Source organism: Pempheris klunzingeri, chromosome 1, assembly GCF_042242105.1.
Source record: "Pempheris klunzingeri isolate RE-2024b chromosome 1, fPemKlu1.hap1, whole genome shotgun sequence".
NCBI classification, from domain to species: Eukaryota; Metazoa; Chordata; class Actinopteri; order Acropomatiformes; family Pempheridae; genus Pempheris; species Pempheris klunzingeri.
This window is the reverse complement of record NC_092012.1, coordinates 7838236-7858821: the sequence shown is the minus strand read 5'-3', so window position 1 is coordinate 7858821 and position 20586 is coordinate 7838236. Positions and strand designations below refer to the sequence as shown.

The 20586-nt window shown below is 38.9% G+C and overlaps 2 protein-coding genes across 2 annotated transcripts; both read left to right on the top strand.

The window, feature by feature from the left end:
* Positions 1–1632: 1632 nt before the first annotated feature.
* On the top strand, positions 1633–2619 carry rxfp3.3a1 (relaxin family peptide receptor 3.3a1). Its single transcript, XM_070834583.1, has one exon. It carries the CDS (start codon positions 1633–1635, stop codon positions 2617–2619), a length of 987 nt encoding a protein of 328 aa, XP_070690684.1.
* Positions 2620–9872: 7253 nt separating this feature from the next.
* On the top strand, positions 9873–18116 carry LOC139223104 (mortality factor 4-like protein 1). Its single transcript, XM_070855091.1, has 12 exons — positions 9873–10030; positions 10508–10554; positions 10655–10722; positions 10905–10991; positions 11130–11210; positions 11401–11426; positions 11645–11733; positions 12280–12381; positions 13369–13457; positions 14199–14371; positions 16301–16385; positions 17540–18116. The coding sequence occupies exons 1-12, from the start codon at positions 9991–9993 to the stop codon at positions 17622–17624; spliced, it is 972 nt and encodes a 323-aa protein (XP_070711192.1). The 5' UTR covers positions 9873–9990; the 3' UTR covers positions 17625–18116.
* The last annotated feature ends 2470 nt before the right edge of the window (positions 18117–20586 follow it).

Below are 20586 nucleotides of genomic sequence, written 5' to 3'. Positions count from 1 at the left end.
TCCTCACGCTTGTCACGAGGCGGTGCAGCAGATTACGGTTATGCACATGAAGTGAGAGAGCAGACCGTGTTGAATGTGTTTCTTTTAAAGTGCTCTACTTACTGGGGTCTGCGTGGGATCACCTGAAAAGTCACATCCTCTTCCCCTCTACCTTGTTTCATAATGTTCAGTGTCCACAGCCTCATCCTGTGCTTCCCAATTGTTTCTTTTCTGAGTGAGTCATCATTGAGCTGGATTTTCTTTCGGCTACTCTAACAACACTTCTTTTGTAACTAAAAGTCAGACTGCATGTGGGGGTCGGTTAAGCACAGGCCCATCCCTCACGCTCACACACAGACGTGAACATGTGTAGTACATACACAGCATTTCTGCAGCAGCTTTTTGTGTTTGCTGGTTTGAACTCTGTGCGAGGACACGGGGCCAAACCCAGCGTTCACACAGAGTAAAGTGAATGGAACGAGGCCACTATAATCAGTAGTTACTCCCAAGTGTGTTTTCAAACTCTCCACAGGCAACCGTGACAAAGCAGCTCAACTCTTTGGTTGTCATGATGTCTCAGCTTAGATAAAAGGGAAAAGTCAACAATGTGTATATTAAGTCTGTATGGAAACCTGAAAACTGAAAGTTCAGATCCAAACGTGGGTGTTTGATGTCCGTTTGTATGCTTTTTGTGTGTCAATCCAGAGCGAGAGAATAAATTAATTTATATATTTTTTAGAAAATGAAAGCTGTACTATTATTAAAAAAAAGGACTGTGGCCAATAAAGAGTCTTACACAACTGAAATAATCTCAAAGTCAGACTCGAGTCGACATCTGCACTCACTGCCTTAAAACATTCACAGGTTCTGTTTCATGGCTCCAATCCGAGAAAAATCATAAAAAGGCTTTTCAAGGAGGGAAAGGAGAAGACGGTGTACAGTAGACCCTTGTCAGTTTGTACAAATATACCAAGTGAAAAAAAATATTTATTACCTGCATTGGAAGAAATTGTTTACTTATTGAATGTTACCTGTTTATGTAGAAAAGTTTAGATGTAATTAAAAGCATTCTGTTATTTCTGGGTGTGTTTTCCTTATTTTAAAACATGGGGTTGTTGTGACATTTTACCAGCCTGTTGCGCTTAGACATGAACACCAGGTGGCAGCAGAGAATCGTTTTGATCAACGTTTCCCTCGCTGTGATGGCACAAAACCAATTAAGCACGCCTTGTCATCTCTAGTCGGTGCCTTCCTGCGGGTGACGCCCTCTGTACTTAACATGAACATCTGGAAATATTAATGAAATGTTTATTTTTGGATTGAAGGTGATGGGGAAGCATCAGTCGCATCATAACGTACCGAGGAGGCACCATTACGCACAAGACTGACTGACCCATCTATCATATTCGCCAATTAACACCCCCTGCCCACCATCCCCTTTCACACTGTCAGGGCGGAGAGCAGTCGTGTTGGATGACACTGAGAGGAGAGGAGGGGAAGCTGCAGGACAGGAGGGTGGGGTGGATTCAGACGGAGGAGTTTGACTTGATGGCATCATTTACTTATTTTCACTAAGGTGGCGTCCAGTATCCAACTATGTAACGACATGTTTTTGTTTTTTTCATCTTGAAGTGTCTGTAAGCTGCTGACATCATGAATGAAGAGAATCAGAGCGTTTGTTTAAACGGGTCACTGATGGAGATGGACTCCTTCAGCAACCTGGAGGACATCGACGTGACAGCTGACGGGAGCCCAGTTCTGAGATTCCTCATCTGTCTTGTTTATTCTGTGGTCTGCGCTGTGGGTCTGATCGGCAACCTGTTGGTCCTCTTCTTCATCAGGGTCAAACAAGAGAGGAAGAAGTCCATAGTGAACTTTTTCGTGCTCAACTTGGCAGTGACAGACCTGCAGTTCGTGCTCACTCTGCCCTTCTGGGCAGTGGACACCGCGCTGGACTTCAGCTGGCCGTTTGGAGACGCCATGTGCAAAATCATCCTCTCGGTCACCGTGATGAACATGTACGCCAGCGTGTTTTTCCTCACCGCCATGAGTGTGACCCGCTACTGGTCGGTCGCCTCGGCTCTGAACAACAGAACTGTGCGGAAATCATGTTCCGCCAAATGGATCAGCGCAATTATTTGGACACTGGCGACTCTGGCGACTGCGCCAACGCCGATTTTTTCAACTGTCACCAACGTGACAGGGGAGAAACTTTGTTTGCTGAGGTTTCCTGGTGGACAGTACTGGCTGGCAGTTTATCATATACAGAAAATACTTGTAGGTTTTGTGTTGCCGATGTCTACCGTGTCCATCAGCTACATCATGCTGCTGCGCTTCATCCACAACCGGAGTATGAAAACAAGCAACCCCAAACGGAGATCCAGAGTCACAAAATCCATCACCATCGTCGTGTTGTCCTTCTTCCTGTGCTGGATGCCAAACCATGCCATCACCTTGTGGAGTGTGCTGGTCAAACTGAACGCTGCAAACTGGGATAAAGCGTACTACATAGTGCACACATATGTGTTCCCGCTGACCGTCTGTTTGGCGCACACCAACAGCTGCATGAACCCGATTATTTACTGCCTCATGAGGACGGAGTTCAGGAATAAACTGAGGGATATGATACACAGAGGGTAGTGTTTACTGAATAGTAAGAATAATCTGACAGATGCCTTTACAAACAGTAACCCAGACGCACCGAGTGCGCACGGCCAAAATGGCACAAATATTTCCCAGTCTTGCTCCCTGATGCTCACCAAGCCAGTAACGACCCATTCATTTGAATCAGGTGTGTTGAAGCAGAGAAACATGTAAAACATGCAGTGTGCCTCCGGGAGCAGGATTTAATTGAAATGACATAGAGTGAGAGAGGAGACCTTTCAGAAAGCCCAGCGAGGGCAAACTACGTCACGTGAAGGCTGTTCACTCGATTCTGTTTATGGAAAATGTAGCTTTCATTGGCGCTTTTTGTCTTAAAAACCTTGCGTAATGTAGTTGATTTCTATAGAGAACAGTTTGGTGATTGCTAATTTTGTGTCACAACGTGACAATTACGCCTCATGCATCGCTTGTGAGAAAACAATTATGTGTCTCTAGCCTTCAGTCTGCGTGACTGTGTGCGTAATTACGCGTGCCAATGTACCACGCATCGATGTGTTCCTGTTATAACTGAATAGGTGAGAAGTAACTGAGCTATTTTTCTTAATTTAACGTCCATCTGTGAATATCTGAGCATATAGTCTGTCCAGTGTACAGTCAGTGTGTTTATAGGACAATCATGGATTCAAGCATTACCTCATCACATGAAGAAAAGGAGGGAGGGTCGTGTTTTTAAGATATGTATAAGTTGTTGTACAGCCATAATCACTAGTTTGGACACAAAAGACAACAGAATGTATGAAATATGATTGTTGTCCATCCATCCGTTGTCTAAACCGCATAGGGTCGCAGGAGCCAATCCCAGTTGACATTGGGCGAGAGGCAGAGTCCACCCTGGTACACTGTCTCTATGTGTCAGCCAATCACAGGGCTGACAAGTATTCACGCTCACATTTAGAGTCACCAATAAACCTGCATGTCTTTGGACTGTGGAGGAAGCCACAAACTCCACACAGAAAGAGTCAAGGTTCAAACCACAAACCTGCCAGCAAGCAGATTCCAACAGGGAACCTTCTTACTGAGGGGCAACAGTGGTAAAAACTGTACCACCGTGCTATGATTGTTGTAAATACGCAAAAAAAATCTGTGTATTATGTGTGATGATGAAAATGTATGTCAGTTTCACTTAGGTTAGTCTTCCTCATAGCGGATCATGTTTGAGTTATGACTGAATCTGACTGTGGAGGATATGAACCAAAACAGAAATGACTCACTGACCTGCACACTGAAGTTAATGGGCTCAATTATCATCTGCATGCAAAGTGATCAAAAAAAAAAAAGAAACAGACTTTAAAATGGATTTTCATGCTGAACACTGAGGGCTCTTCAGTACCAACACATGCACCAAGGCCACGCTGAATGGGTTTTCAAGCAGCAGCGCACGTGCACACTGAGCTAGGTGTCATGTGAACACATTTATATAAGATACTAGGATCTATTGTTGTCTGACAGGATGTGCCCTGGCAGCACTTGTGGATTGAATTGAATTAAAATGAATGTAAAATGTTGCATTGAATACAACAGACGATTTTAACGAAATTTTATTCAATTTCTTTTCAGAAGCATTTAAAGGAGCCATCAATCTGTTTTTGGTGTGTCTAACTGTACTGACATGAAGTCTGTATTGATGTAATTTATGTTTTTAAGATTAAATTCATCATGACGTGCATGACTCCTGAGCTGACATCACACACACACACACACACACACACACATAATAATACACACAGACTTGGCACCTGGGAAATATGAATCATCCCAAATTCACTAGCTGTGACTGGATTTTCACAAAAAGAACACGTATCTTTTGACCTTCACCTCACAGTAAAGTGGGTGGAAAGCATAGCACAGTTAATGGTAGAATGATTTCACTTGTATAGAGCCTTCGTAGTCTTTTTGGACCATTCACAACAGTACTTTTATACTACATCCACACACTGAAGGCAGGTTGCCAATCTTCCATCAGGAAGGCAAAAGTAATCATTCACACTTGTACAGTTTGGGGTTCAGCGTCTTGGCCAGCGACACTTTGAGCCCATTTCCTTGGTAATTCCCTGATTGCTGGACGATCCGTTCTATCTTTGATCCAGATAGTACTTTACCTAATGTACTAAAAAATTGTATGCTATAATTTCCTGCTACTGCATATTTGTAATCCGTTACATTTCAGAGGCAAGTATTTGATGTTTTACTTCACTATTTTTATCTAAAAGCTAATAGAAATAAAAGATAATATAATAGTTCTGTTCATAATAGATGAACAGATATTTCCCCCTTAACGTTTTCAGGTGCTTTTACTTATTGTTAGAGGCCCAAGAGGTTAAATTGTACAATATTACTCAAATAAAAATCAAAAATTTGAAACAGATTTGTTGTTGACGATAAATGTAAATTTTCTAACACTGAGCCAGAATCAGCGCTGCATTTGTATTATGATTGCTCTTTATCATGGGAGTGTAGGACAGATTTGGAGGATTTATTTTCAGCAAAAGTGGTTGAATGCAATATTATCTCCTTGTTTTATCGGAAATCTCACACTGTGAGTGGGTAAATTTCACATAGACAGAGCAAAAGTACTAAAGCCAAGTATTCCCCTGATATAAAACTCTTTTAATAAAATTCTACTTATAGATAGTCTCCTTACGACTCTAGGTCAGGAGCCACTGGGCTGACATACCTAACTGTGTATAAACTAATTTAAATGAGCCCCACTTCAACCAGCTGTAGCACTAAAATGGTGCTTACACATTAATGCCCTGGTTACCATCCAATAATGTCATGCAAAACCTCTCATTTGCAGTAGATTATTTTAAGATTGTTGTGTTGGTAAATCTACTTAAGTGAAATATATTTGTACTCCTTCCACTACTAAGAGTCGACACCTTGAGCTAATGAAGTGCTGAGTAAAAGCTTAATAATGTGACCTTTTGCCATTTTGGTGTCATATTGTAACATTTTGAAGAAAACACAGCTGCTAAAAGCACCAATGAACCACTTATTCTCTTCACAGGACATGACATTGAGTCTTTGCTCATCATGTACTTTAGAAATTCAAATGAAGAAAAACATCAGAGAGAAAAAAGGCAGAGCCCATTGCTGAAAAAACAGCTCTCTAATCAACCACAGTCATTTGCACCTTGTTCAAGATGCATAAATATAATGAGTCCTGCATGACATATTGTTAATGTGTCCCATCATTATACCTTCCTACTGTTATTGCTAACCTGAACCAGGAAAAAACAACAAGGAACATGCTGAAGGAAAAAACAGAAACTCATGACAGCAGTGTTAATCAATTTAACCTAAACTAACCTAGACTAAAACTGTTGTTTCTAACAACAACAAGAATCAGAATCACTTTAATAATCCCCAGGGGGATATTGCTTTTTGTTACACACAGCTCCAAAAGAATAAGAATACACTTCAAACACAAAGTAAAATATAAATATATAAAAGTATGAATAAAAAAAAGATGTATTAAAAATGATTATTACAAATTATTACACAGAGGTAAATTACTGCACCAGGTGAGTCCAGAGTCCTATTATAATAATAATACCACTACTAATAATAATAACATAACAACGTGTACAATCATAGTAAGGTGCTGTACTATATAATACCAATAATACTACTACCACTACTACTACTACCAACAATAACATATAACAACATGTACACTCAGAGTGAGAAGATGTATTATATAATACTAATAATACTACCACTACTACCACTACCACTACCAATAATAATAATATATAACAACGTGTACCTTCAGAGTGGAAGACAAGAATATACATATATTCATATACATATATATATATATATATATATATACACATACATATATATAGAGAGAGAGAGAGAGTGTATTTGGAGGTCCTACTACAACAGAACTGCACAAGACTAAAATCAAAGGCAATGACTTGAACATATAAATGACAAAGTAGATGGAACATATCATGGACAACACCTCCCACCCTCTGCGTCAGACTGTGGGGGCCTTAAGCAGCTCCTTTAGTGAAAGACTGATACACCTTAAATCTAAGAAGGAGCGCTTCCGCAGGTCCTTCATCCCGACTGCAATCAGACTGTATAATGCTGCATTATAGTCTGCTGCACCAATCACAACCACCACCTATGCACTTTATTACTATTATTATTACATAAACTGTGCAATAATTCACATCCCATTCCACCTCACCCCTGCAAGAAGGAACGCTACCGCAGGTCATTTCTCCCATCAGCCATCAGACTCTATAACACCAGCATCACTGGCTGATGTTAATATACTGCCTACCATCCATGCCATTCCATTCCTGTCTAAAGTGTTAAATATCCTATGGTGTAAATATTTATTTCATTTCATCACAATCCATATATTTATATTTATATTTATATTTATATTTATATTTATATTTATATTTATATTTATATTTATATTTATATTTATATTTATATTTATATTTATATTTATATTTATATTTGCTATTTTTTGTCTTTTTCTATTGCTTTGTTTCTTTCACTGTCCCTGTTTATATTGTTGCTGCTGTAACAAGAAAATTTCCCCCTATGGGGGATAAAATAAAGAAGTCTAAAGTCTAAAGTCTAAAGTCTAAAGTATATATTATATTATTGTTATTTAATTTTCTATTTCTTTAACTGTGTGCTTTTGTCTGTCCTCTTGAGCTGCTGTAACAGTATTATGTATTATACTTGTGTTTTTATTATTATTGTTGTTATTATTATTGTTGTTATTATCATCATCATTATTATTATTATTATCATTATTATTATTATTAGTAGTAGTAGTAGTAGTAGTAGTAGTAGTAGCATCAGAAATTAGTTTATTTGGTGAAGTAGAAATTAGGTTTATTTTGGAGAGCCGTCTCGTCACTGAATGATGTCACAGCAGATGAGTCAGTCGCTGTGTGAGCTGTTGATGTGGCTCATCAAGCCGCTCAGAGAACAACCAGACATTCAGTCTAAACTGCTCCCACTTTGTGATGTTGACGATAAATGTGCACTGTGTCACGCTGAGCCAGGTTCAGTTCTCACTTGCTTTATGATTGCCCGTCATCAATTAGATTTGGACAGATGTGGAGGAATTTACTTCCAATGAAACTGGGAATTTAGTGCACAACTCTTCAATAAATAGAATTTAACTACTGTGTTGACTCTTTAAGAATAACCACAAACAAAATAAGCAGTTTGGTGATTCTAACTTTTATTCATTTCCCTGTACTTATTGTTTATTTGATTAATATTTTACAATTATTATTAAATATTTCAAATGTATTTTTATTTCCATTACTTCTACTATTCACAATTTACTGCATATGATATATAAAATGTCTATATGTTTGTTTATATTGGGGTTTTTTTTTTACATTCCTCTCTGTGCAATGCCAAATGCACAGAATCTGTGAACTGCATTCTTTACAATATTGTCAAAAACGCTTGAAAGAAGCAGAAACAAACAAACACAACATAATGTAAAAAAAAGGATCACTGACAAAGAATCATGTGTTTCTCATATGCTTTACTTGACAGTTCTGTCAGTTCAAGAAATGCCTCGAAGCTGATTGCTCTGCCTCCCTTGAGTCTTTTTGACATTGCATGGTGATTATTTTCTAATGCAGTCCTACAGTTGTCTCTACAGTATAATTACATTAAGTGTATGTTTTCCCCAGCAACATATAAACATCATTTGAGTGGTTGAAAAGATGTTTGTTGGTCTTTGAAGGGTAATTCATTATGATGCTATGAACTGCCTGTTGCTCTGGTGACATTAGTGGGCATTTGCAGCTGGTAGGGATTCAGTTTTCAGTATCTTGCGCAATTACAGTCCATCACAAGAGATTTACCCAATATCTCCTTGTTGATGCAGTGGTTTTCACATCTTGGTATTTCACATCATCCCCACGCGCCTTTTAATTTGTCTTATAACAGCAAAACATGGAGGGAAAAAAGAGAAAATGTCATTTGTACGAGGATTGACTTAATTGTACCTGCCATTCTGTAGTGCAGAGACTAATCCACAAACGGTTTAAGACTGTGCATGTGCTCCACTGGCATGCAGATGAGCTCATGAGAGAGAAAAACAACATGCTGATAAATGACCATTTGATCGACACAAATGTATGCCATCATCAAACTCACATGACAATGTGACAGCTCGCTTAGATCGGAGTTCATGAGAAATTTGTGACCTAAAAAACATGGTCACAGGCCAGAAAAGGCTGAGAAACCCTGTTGTAATGACTCCACAAAAATGTCATCTTTTTTTAGTCTGTTGCCAAGCAACTTAGCTGAGTTTACTAAAGCTACAGGGCTGGTGTGAATTTGTAGAAATCTATGGAAACACAGACTCAAACTCACACAAAACTTCATAATGAAACCATTTTTTCTCTGCTAAGATCAAGAGTCATGATTCAGGCTCAGAGATCCTGATACTCCCTGCAGGGCCTGATGTTTGGAAAAAACCTCATTTAAAATGAATACTAAGACACCACAGGGACTTTTGGAGTTGGCACAATCAGCGGATTTGCTTGCAGAGGCGAAGTTAGTCCATGTACAGCATGGTTTACAGTAAACTGGTTAACTAAATGTTTAGCATGACATATTTAGAAGGTGATATTAAGTCCAGGCTGCTGCGGCCAAAATATTTCAATGCAGCTTTAAAGCCCACTCCTTAGCAATCATTGACTGGATCATTGACTTTTCCACTGACTCCACAACTTGGCCAATAATAGATTCTTTTTCACAGTCAAAAATGGTAAAATGATAAAATAATACAGCTCATGTAATAATATACTGCTGACATAAACAGCACCGGAGGGAATGTGGTTTTAAGGTTGTTATTTGGCAACACTGGTCTAGCAGACAGGAAGACTGTATTTCAAAATACAACAATACAAAAAAAAAACTTTATTGTCCATGTGTGGAAATTTAACCTGACTAAAACTATTGTTTCTAAGAACTTTAAAAAGAAGGATTTAAGGTTTTATTATTCATCATACAATACCAGGACATTAAAAAGTAATTTTGCAGAATATGGGACCTTTAAATTCACATGTGAACCATGACATCAACACAAACTGTGCTAAAGATACTTCAGTGGCAGCTAAGAGTGTGAGGTCTTTGTGAGAGATCATTGTTTTTACGAGTTTCAGAAGGAGCAAGTGAACGCGGCACGGCTCCGGGTCTCCGCGGTGGTCAGGTGACCCGGCAGCGGGCAGCGTCTCCTTCTCTGTGGCTCCAATGTCGGAGGTGTTTGTGCCTGGAAGAAATGGACTCTGGCAATGCACGAATTTGATCGTTCAGAGATCCGATCCGTTGAGTCTGTGAATGGCGCCAAAACAGGACCCTAAACCTAAATTTCAAGAAGGTTGGTGCCGAAGAATAACAGGAATGAAACCCTGTTAACGCCTGGAAGGGGGCGGGTTTGTTGTTGTTGTTGGTGGTGGTGTTGATGCTCCCGCTGCTCTAGCTTCACAATAGTGATCTCCAGGGATGGAGACGAAGCTTCACAGCCTTAATTACAGCCCAAATATGTGGGAAATTTAGTTAAAACATACACAAAATTAACGTATATTAAAGCTTATCATCTTCAAATGAAGCTAAAGGTGAAAAACAGACCATGCTAACGGTTAGCCAACGTTAGCTAGCTTGTTATTTATGGTGTGTGTGTGTGAGCTAAACCTTGATTTATGAGACACTGACACACAAAAGAGTCGCTAAAACCATGTCAGTCCAAATTATATTGGCTCAAAATCAAGCTGAGGACCTTCATAGTGGTCTAACGTGAATATATTATGGCCATTTTGTGTTTATTTTCTTCTCACGTTTGTTTTTCTCCTCGCAGGTGAAAGAGTCCTGTGCTTTCATGGGCCATTGCTTTATGAGGCAAAGGTTTGTTTCAGTACTAAAGTTTTGTGTGTGTTATTAGCTGCATAACAAATGTCAGCCAACGACTGAGGCAGACCTGTGTGTGTTTTTTTGTGTTTTACAGTGTGTAAAGATCAACATAAAAGATAAGCAGATTAAATACTTCATTCATTACAGCGGATGGAACAAAAAGTGAGCAGCTTGGTTTCCGTACAGTTTGGTGTCCTGTCTGTTTTTCTTTTTGACTGCTTACCACAGATCTCTGGCAGTGATCACTGTCAATAGTCTGCGTTTGTGGTCTGAAGAAAAACTTTTTGTGCATTTTATTTTCATTCTGATGGAGGCTCAAGGTTTGAGATATTTTTCTTCTGCAGCTGGGATGAATGGGTTCCTGAAAGCAGAGTTCTCAAATATGTGGACAGCAACCTTGCGAAACAAAAAGAGCTTCAAAAGGCCAATCAGTAAGTTCCCTTGTCGTATACGTTAGTCAGTCTTTCTCCAGATAGTTTCAAGGCAAAAAACATCATTTGTGCTTTGCCAAAGTAAAAACCTTTTAAGGTGATTTTTTATATGATCTGAACTCGTTTTTTCTTCCCCAGGGACCATTATGTTGAGGGAAAGATGAGGGGTTTAGCACCAAGCAAGAAGATTGCTGCTGTGCAGCAGAAAAATGTTGATCTGTAAGTAACCACTTTATTTTCCCACCTCTAATAATTCATCATACTCTAAACACATCATGTAAATGTTGGCCAGGCAATATATATTTAATGGAGTAATGTATGCATGTATGTGCTGAATGTAGTCAAGAGTGCAGGGTGACCACACAGGATTCTTCTGTAATATCATATTGTCTTTTTTTATGCCCCCTAGGAAAGTGAAAAAGGCAAAGCAGAAGAGTAAGTAACATTTTATTAAATGTTAATGTTATCAGCAGCTTTAGGACAAGTACATTTTATTTATATAATCCAAAATGAAACATTTTAGTTAATCAGTTAATGATGTTAGATAATATTTGTAGTTACCATTTTGGACATTCAGGCATTGACTTTCATTAAAACCACTAACCTTCATTTCCACATCATTATCATTAAGCTGTAATGGGTGTCCTGTTTAGCCCCAGGGCCGGGAGAAGGTACCAGCAGCGGGGAGACGCCCCAGGGACCACGGAAGAAGAGGGCTCGGGTAGATCCCACTGTGGAGAGTGTATGTATCATCAGTTATTGGTGGACATTTGTGTTAACATACCGGCCATTTTGATCACTAGGCTTCTGTACAGCCATAGATTGAAACCGCAATTGATTATTTAAGCCAAAAGGGAAAAATATTAAGACGTAAGTGTGAAAATGCCCTTAAAGTCCAAATGGCAATATAACTCTCCTTTCTCTTTTCATTCTGTTCACAAAGTTATTTGAGGATCCAGTTATGTAGTCCTCTGTAGTCCTCACAGTAGGTGATTGCTGGGACTTTTCATTTCAACCACAGAGTTCTTTGTGGGGTGAAAAATGGTTTTGTTGCAAAGCAAACACAGCAAACAAAACTTATATTGTTATTATTTTTGCCATGCAGGTACAATAGTAAAAGTCTTGCAGTTTTGTATGTTCTTGTTTGGGTCTTTGTTAAGAGACACAGAGAAATGCGAGTCTTGAACACCGAAGAGGAGAAGAAGAGACTTTGTTGCTCCCATACACCCATTGAAACTAAACTGTAAGAAAAAAAGTAGAATTTGTATGTGTTTGTGTTGGTGTCTAGGAGGAGATGTTCACCAACCGTGTGGAGGTGAAGGTGAAGATCCCTGAGGAGCTGAAACCCTGGCTGGTGGACGACTGGGACCTCATCACCCGACAGAAACAGGTGGAAACACAAACCGTACAAAACTCATGTGTTGGCTGTATATTTACTTTTACTCCTGTATTTTTAAACCAGGACTTTTTTTGAGTTGGAAATCACTGAGAGATACAAAAACTTTTTGAATTGCACCAAGTAGATCGCATCAGCCAGCAGCAGAGAGCGAGTGGCAGATGAGCTACAATGGCTGTAATGTAATCAGTGTAATAGCACCCAATCAAAGTACATTCACTAAAAGAACTTGTTTTTGCCACTGACAGGCTCACACTGTCATTCAACCTGTCTGACGACAGTATAGAAAAGACCTCTATGATGCATTTGGTTTAATCAGAAACAGTTGTTAAAGCCACCAGACTGCATTGATAAAAACAGTGATTTTTCTTCATAGTTGCTGGTCTACTGCTGTCTCAGTCAGTTAATTTGTGTTGCTGATTGATCTTGGTGTTTTAAAAGGTTAGTTCGGGTCCAGCACAATACTTTATAACACACATTAACACAAACAAACTAACAGAACGAGGCAGCAGGAGAATAGAGCCACTCCCACGTTCTTTGAGATAAAATTGCTGTTTTTGTCAGTGGAGTCTGGCCGATTTAAATAGCGTTATACAACAGCTGGTTCTGGTTAAACACAAACATCTTACAGTACTGTGTCTGTAGAGATCCATTCTGTAAATTTGTCAGATATTTCAAATAACAATCTGGGTCGGTCAATAGCAAAAACAAGCACTTTTAGTGGACGTACGTTGATTTGGCGTAATTGCCTGAAGGATTACATTACAGCCTATTCAGCGCCTGCTCTCGGCTGCAGGCTAAGGTGATGTAGTAGAGTTTTAGTATCTATCAATCATTTTGAACCCAAAATATGTAAAAATGAGGACCATGTTTAAAGATACCAGCGTCGTCAGAAATTTGACTCGACTGTAAAGAAAATTTCCGAATATTCAAAATTCATATGGGCATCCTGCTTTTTCTGTTGTTTTCTGTTACTTGCAGTTATTTCATCTGCCTGCCAAGAAGAACATAGAGACTGTCTTGGAGGACTATGCAAACTATAAGAAATCTAAAGGAAACTCAGACAATAAGTAAGAATAAGAATAACCACTGTAAGAAACGCCCTTCAAATGATGTAAAGTACAGAAACATTGATGTGGTGATCTGTTCAGCATCATTGCATGTGTTCACCTTATAATAGCACCTGCCAAGTAGTCTTCATGCATTCTTCCCCATCAGTGTGCTTAACTCAATCGTGTACACTTTACCCAGCATTGTGAAATTATGCACCAAGTATTTCAAAAAACATTTACAGCAAATTGTATATGCTCCCTGCCATTTTCCTAAACAAGCCACATATATGTAGATTAGACTACCATTTGATTTTATTCATTTTATCTAGGTAAAATTGGACACTTGCTTTAAATACAGGAGCATGCAATGAAACACAAACTCAGTTTAATCTAAGTTGTGTTGTTGTTTGGTAATGCAGTCGAAATCACAGACAGAGTTGAAAATGTTAGTTAGACTGGTCCACGTGCTCTCTTACAGATCAGATGATCAATTTCAGTTTCACATCTCTAAATTTCTTCACCAGCAGGTGAACACACCAGATCGGCCAACTTTCAAATTACATCACAGCTTAATGAAAACTTTGACATGAGTAAACCCAAGCATGATGTTATTTTTTGAACGATTTCCTATGTCAAATCTTGTTGTGATGTTTTCAAATCTGAAAAATTAATGGTTCTTTAAAGCTGCTATCTCCAGAGTCTCTGTGGAAGCCTGGTCCAAAAAAAAAAGTCAGACTTTTCTCTCTTCCCTCCACGCAGGGAGTATGCTGTAAACGAAGTGGTTGCAGGGATCCGGGAGTACTTCAACGTCATGCTGGGCACTCAACTGCTTTACAAGTTCGAGAGGCCGCAGTACGCTGAGATCCTGGCTGAACACCCAGACATGCCGATGTCTCAGGTGTACGGAGCTCCACACTTGCTCCGCCTATTTGGTACGGATCCTGAAACACACACATCCGTACATTAGACCCTCAGCCTGCATGCAGCTCTCACACACAGGCTAACACTAAACCATCTGATGCCCATCTGTACTATTATAAGTGCTTTCAAACAACTGAATTTGATTTGTAGAAAATTCTTCTCATACGGGTACATTGGCTGTGGGAGTAACAATGGCTGGTTTATACTGACAGGAAGCTGCCTAAGGCCAAGTCTGTTTTTCCCCTTTCTCCTGCTGTGAGTCACTGCTACGTTTTTGCAGGCACTTCTGTATTTCCCGGTGATGTCAGTGATGTTGTTTGGCGAGCTGTGTGCTCACTGAGCACCTAGACGCACTGCTATGGAGAAACAATTCCATCTCCAACATACTATCATCGTCCATCACAATGTTTCTTTCTGGTTATTGTCCAACCCTAATTTAAGTGCTGCATTTTTTTAAATGTTCTTGTCTGTGTGAAAGAAATGTGAAATGTACTCTACAGAAGTTTAAATACTGTGAGTCTAAAAGGAGACATCGCTGTTCACAACTCATCGAAGAATCAACTTGTTTTCATTGTCACACGACATGTCTAAGTTGAATTCGTGTCTCGAGGCTTAAGCACTTCAAGTTCACATTTTAAGTAACATTTCAGTGTTGCCACTATTTTGTTTCACTAAATAAGCTCTTTATCCAAGATAAGCCGCATTGCAGCAGCAGCAAATTAATCCTAGACTATGATATCATACCAATATCGTTTCGCTTTCAGATATTCCTCCCCCACACTCTAAAGTAATGTAGTGCAGCAGCTCTTTTTTGTGTAGAAATAATATTACCTGCTGTTACAATCAGATCAGCTAGTCAGTGTGTCATTAACTGTGTCATTCTGGTATTACCGTTCAGGTGAAATTATTGATAATTGCAATCACTGGTTTTTGATTAGGTGAAATTGAATGTAGCACAATAGGGGGACTAATTGCATTTGATTATTGATCTCAGTGATATAACAATAGTCAAAAATAACACAACAAATGGGTTAGATTGTAATGGCTGCTCTGCATGCCTTCTGTCTATGAAGTGATAGATGTTATTATAGTGGCTGATATCAAATCCAAGTACGGGCAGTTTTAACAACATATACAGTAACAATAGAGATTGGTCAGCGATTTCGCTTTATGGTTTCTACTGAGTTATCTATTGATCTGTGACCTAACCTGTGGTTGTATTTGACACATACAGAAATGTTGTAAATCAACGAGAAGGGCCGCTCTACAGAATGATTCCCTCTCCTGGTCCTGGGGCTAATAAATCCCCTGCATTTATTAGCTGTTTCCCTGCTCCAACTGCTGATTCAAATGAATGGGTCAGGCTTCTGCAAAGCTTGATGATCAGCTGATCATTTCTCAGGACCAGGATTGGGAAACACTTCCATACAAAATTTGTGGGTCACTGCATGAGTGCTTTTACTTGTCAGGTATTTAATTCAATTTACTGTATTAGCCAAGGTATTTGCCTTTTGTTACTTAATCTATAAGTAATTTTTCATTTTAATTTCCAGAAAATGTATTATTAAATGATACATATTGCTATTGCAATATTGAAATACTAAATGATTTATCCATATTGACCACCCTGATCACTGTTATTCTAACTTTAAGTGCATTTTCATAACGCAAAATCAGTAGATTTACTGTATTATTGCAGTGTTATCAGGGGGCCTCTGTTGTAAGTATCTTATGTCATCTAGAAAGTCTGTTTAGTTATTTTTATTCAGTTATTAACAATTTGAGTTTCCAAATGATTGATCTGACAAGCATAGGCATTTTCCATTTATGAAGCATTTTTATATTCACACAGTATGTTTTTTTTTAATCAGTCCTGAATCCCCTTCAGCCTGCAGTCTCCCTCTGCATTGATCCTCACATTTATTGTCCCCCTCTGGCAGTTCGTATAGGAGCGATGCTGGCCTACACTCCACTGGATGAGAAGAGTCTGGCCTTGCTGCTCAGTTACCTCCAAGATTTCCTCAAGTAAGGATAAACTCCCACCTCACCACCAAAGACTCAACGTTTGGCTGATTCTCAAATGTCATGTTGCATCCACATTATGGCCATGAATGCCATGAAATCAGTTTTCTGATCTGGAAAAGACTTTTGATGTAGATAGATGTAACATTAGGGTACTTTGAGTAGAATTCGTATTTGAAATGGGTTAATGTTTGATTCTTTTTGATAAATGGTATAAAACAAACAAAGAACCTGTCTCTGGCCCAATCCAAACAGCACTGCACATACCTGCACATACAAACTGGCTGCAGCAAACAAGATTTCCCCGAACAGTCACACAACACATTACATCTAGGAACAGTAGGGATTTTACAGTACATTTCCAGAAATTACTACTCAGGCTGTCTGACACGGCTTATGCTGTGATTATGATTGCTGAAGCACAGTGATTGTGACCAAATGCTCTGAAGGAGAAAAAAAATGATTTGCAGCGCTAAGATTCTGTTTTTTTCTGATGGAGCTAATGTCTTTTCAGCTGGACCACCAAAATTGTTGGTGAGCACATAGAAGGTTTCTATTCTTGAGTAATTACAGCGCTCCATGTATGTTCCCCAGCACGGCTCCATACTGTTGATAAAGCAGTGACACCACATTAGCTGTAGATGAGCTGTGATAATAAACATTTATAGAGATCCATATAAACTCACTTAATATGACTCACTTATATAACTTGTTCACTGCCCTGAACCTTGAGATATGATATTTCTACCTTGCTTTCATCTAGCTACAGCATACTCATTTCCATGATTTTCTACAGGTTTGTTATTGCATTTTAAATTACAAAGAAAGCAGGCTTTATCTGTTTTGTTTTGTGTCCCCTCCTGAGTAGATTACTTTGTGTGAGTCCTGCAAACTGATACTGAATTTCCTGTGACGAGCGTTTTCTTATCTTGTCACATCGTCTGTTTATCCAGACAGACCTTATTTAATGTCTAACTGGAGAAGCCTTCTACTGGGACTGTGTGGGAGTGATCATTTTCTTTTAAAACCTGTTGTGCAAATCCCCTCTGGAGGCAGGCAGCCTCCACACTTGATATAAAAATCATTCTGTATATTTTAGATATTCGTTGGTAATTGGATAACTTCACAGTTACAATCGCGTTTGCATTTTTCCTCAGGTACCTGGTAAAGAATTCATCCACCCTCTTCAGTGCCACTGACTACGAAGTCGCGCCCCCGGAGTACCACCGAAAGGCTGTGTGAGAGCTCTCTGCACACAGCGCTCCTCCAGAGGCACGTCATCTCCCAGACCACGTGTAAAACCACCATTTCCACCCTTCAGAGTGCAGACTTGGATGAAATTTTTCACTTGAACTGATTCGCTTCTTCCACAAAGTTCTCAGGAGCTTGTCACAGTAAAGAAATAGAAGCTTTTAGGAAACATTTTTTAAGCCAAGTCTTTGTTTTTTTTTCTATCCCTTTTTCTTTCTCTCTCTCACTTTGAAAAGACACAAGAAAAAAAATTTGTTTTCTGTCGACAAGTAACTGTTTCCACGAGCAGCTCTTTGGGGTATTTGTGCATTCCACCTGATAGATATTTGTTACTGTTGCATGTGTGTATTTATTAGTGTTTCTTCTGCCACATGAGGTGCAATTCAATGCTGGACAACACGGTCAGCACTCAGCAGTTGATGTTTTTGTATCTATCTCGTGTATTTGTATCAATTTGTAAAAAAAAAAATGTTTCTACACACAGTCTCTACATTCTTTACAGTGTTTTCTTGTTCATATCTTGTAAATGATTTAGTGTCATCAATGTTCTTTCACAATGCATTTTACAAAGTGTCACTCATTGATGAAATAAGCTGAAAAGCAATTGGTGAGGAAGACATCAAAGACTGACACTGGAGAATATGGCACAAAGGGCATCAATCAATACAAGTTTTTATACTGATGTTGCAAATGTAAAAAATCCAAAAGTCATATATTTTTCCCCGCATTAAACAACGGGAAATAGCACTGGGATTAAATTGTGATTTTAAAATGTCAGTCTTTTAAAGACTTTCATGCCGAAGACACTGATAGTATGGGTTACAGTTTTGTAGAGTTGCACATGACAGACTACAAAATACATATTGCAAGTGTGATATGAATAAATGATTATGAATAGATTGTTAAAAAAACAAATACAGTCAGCAATAGAAATCCAATTTCTAATATATAAATGTCTTAATTCTCTTAGAAAGACCAGTGTTTGTAATTTGAAGTCACTGCAGTAGCAGCATGCTGTATACATAGTCTCTTGCACAGGTCAGTAATGAGCTGTGTAGACTATTATAATCTGGGAGGGAAGCATAAAAACTATGTTTTAGAATGAGACTCAATGATATGTAATATTATTATATAGATCGAGGTAGTCCAGTGCCCCAGACCTCCAGATGTACTATGTGACGACAGGTTTTTGGTAATTTAATTGAACATTTGTTTTGGAATATGCAAAACTAAGGAATAAATGCAACTGACTGGATTCAGGCGTTAAGGGGAGTCCTGCTATTACCTTATCTTAAGGCCCCATTTTACTGCAGCAAAAGAAGAATCCAGATACTTGATCACACTGACAAGTTATTCCATTACAAGTAAAAGCCCTGGATTTATAGTTTTGCTCATGTAAAAGTACGTAACAATTATAATGTTAATGTTATACATTATATTACTGGATAACTGCTGATGCTTTCATGTGCAGTAGTATTTTACTGTTGAGGTGGTGCTCATTTGAACTATTATTGCATAGTTTATAACACATTTTTAAAAGATGACCACATTTTGTAAGTGAGTTTGTGATCTAAAAAAAAGTGGAGTAAAAAACACAATATCAACTATTTAGAAAGTTGAATTGCATATAATTAATTGCAAACTATTTTGACAATAGTCATCATGCAGAATGGGCCATTTCAAAATTGAATCACAATTACTTATGCATTAATGTGAACATCACTTTAATGCTGGTGCATTCTTAATTTACAATATTATATTATAATATATTTGTTGATTATATTTTGTGTTATTCAACTGAGTCTGCAAAGCAGCTTGTAGCAAAAGGTATGAAATAAATGAAGTGATATAAAAAGACAATATTTGTCTATACTCAAGTACCTCTGAAGCAAAACATCTGAATCCGTCCAAACTGATTGTTTGGACCACGTCTGGGCTGCAGAGCCTCTGATAGACTGTACAGTCCCTCCAGTATCTCCAGGTCAGTGCATCTCTGCCCCTCCAGCTGAGACAGACAGAACAGCAAAGGCAGCGATGTGTCCATAGTAACGCTGTTGTCATGGAGTCATAAACAAAGAGACATGTTTAATGGCAGGTAGACGTAACATTTAGTTAAATATTTCCTAAAAGTAAAGAATGCCACACAAGACAGGACAGTAGGAGACTGAGTAGTAGGAAACAAAAAACAGTGATAATGATAGTTAAATATCTGTTAACTGTTATTCTGTGGTTAGTCTGAGTTCAAGCTCTTAACAAGGGATCATTAGACACCATAGGGGGGCAGCATTTCCCCCTTCTTTTGATTCGCTCTCAAAAACTGCATGTCCACCTGTTGTGTCACCTACTTCCCTGTTGATATGTCCAGTGGCTTAATATTTCCTACCATGGTATTTTAGCATTCACACACTGTAATTTCTGCATTTCTGTGTCTAAACTCTGGTCTATTAGAATTTAATTTGCTCCTTTGAATGCCACTGTTACGGTTGTTGCCCCCCCCTAATGACATCACAAATGTGCCCAGCTGGATGCCCCAATGGTAGAAAAAAACATGATAAATTTCCCTCTATGGTGGCCCTATGCACAAGGAAAAAATGTGATAAAATGGTCCCCAGAGTGCCCCTCCAGTCCAAAAAATGTGATGCAGTGCCCTCTAGGATGCCCCTCTAGTGGAGAAAACATAATAAAGTGACCAATAGGGTGCCATTCCAGTGCACACAATGTAGTTATGTGCCCTTTAGGGTGCTTTTTCCATGGACATAATATGATGCTATGCCCTCTGGGGTGCCCTTCTCATGCAAAAAATGCAATATTTTGCCCTTCAGGGTATTCTTCAGTGGAAAACAACATGATGCAGTGCCCCCTAGGGTGCCCTTCTAGGGGAGAGAACGCAACACGGTGCCATATGGCTCTCCTACATGCTAGAAAATTAACTGGCCTCTCCTTGCCTTTAAAT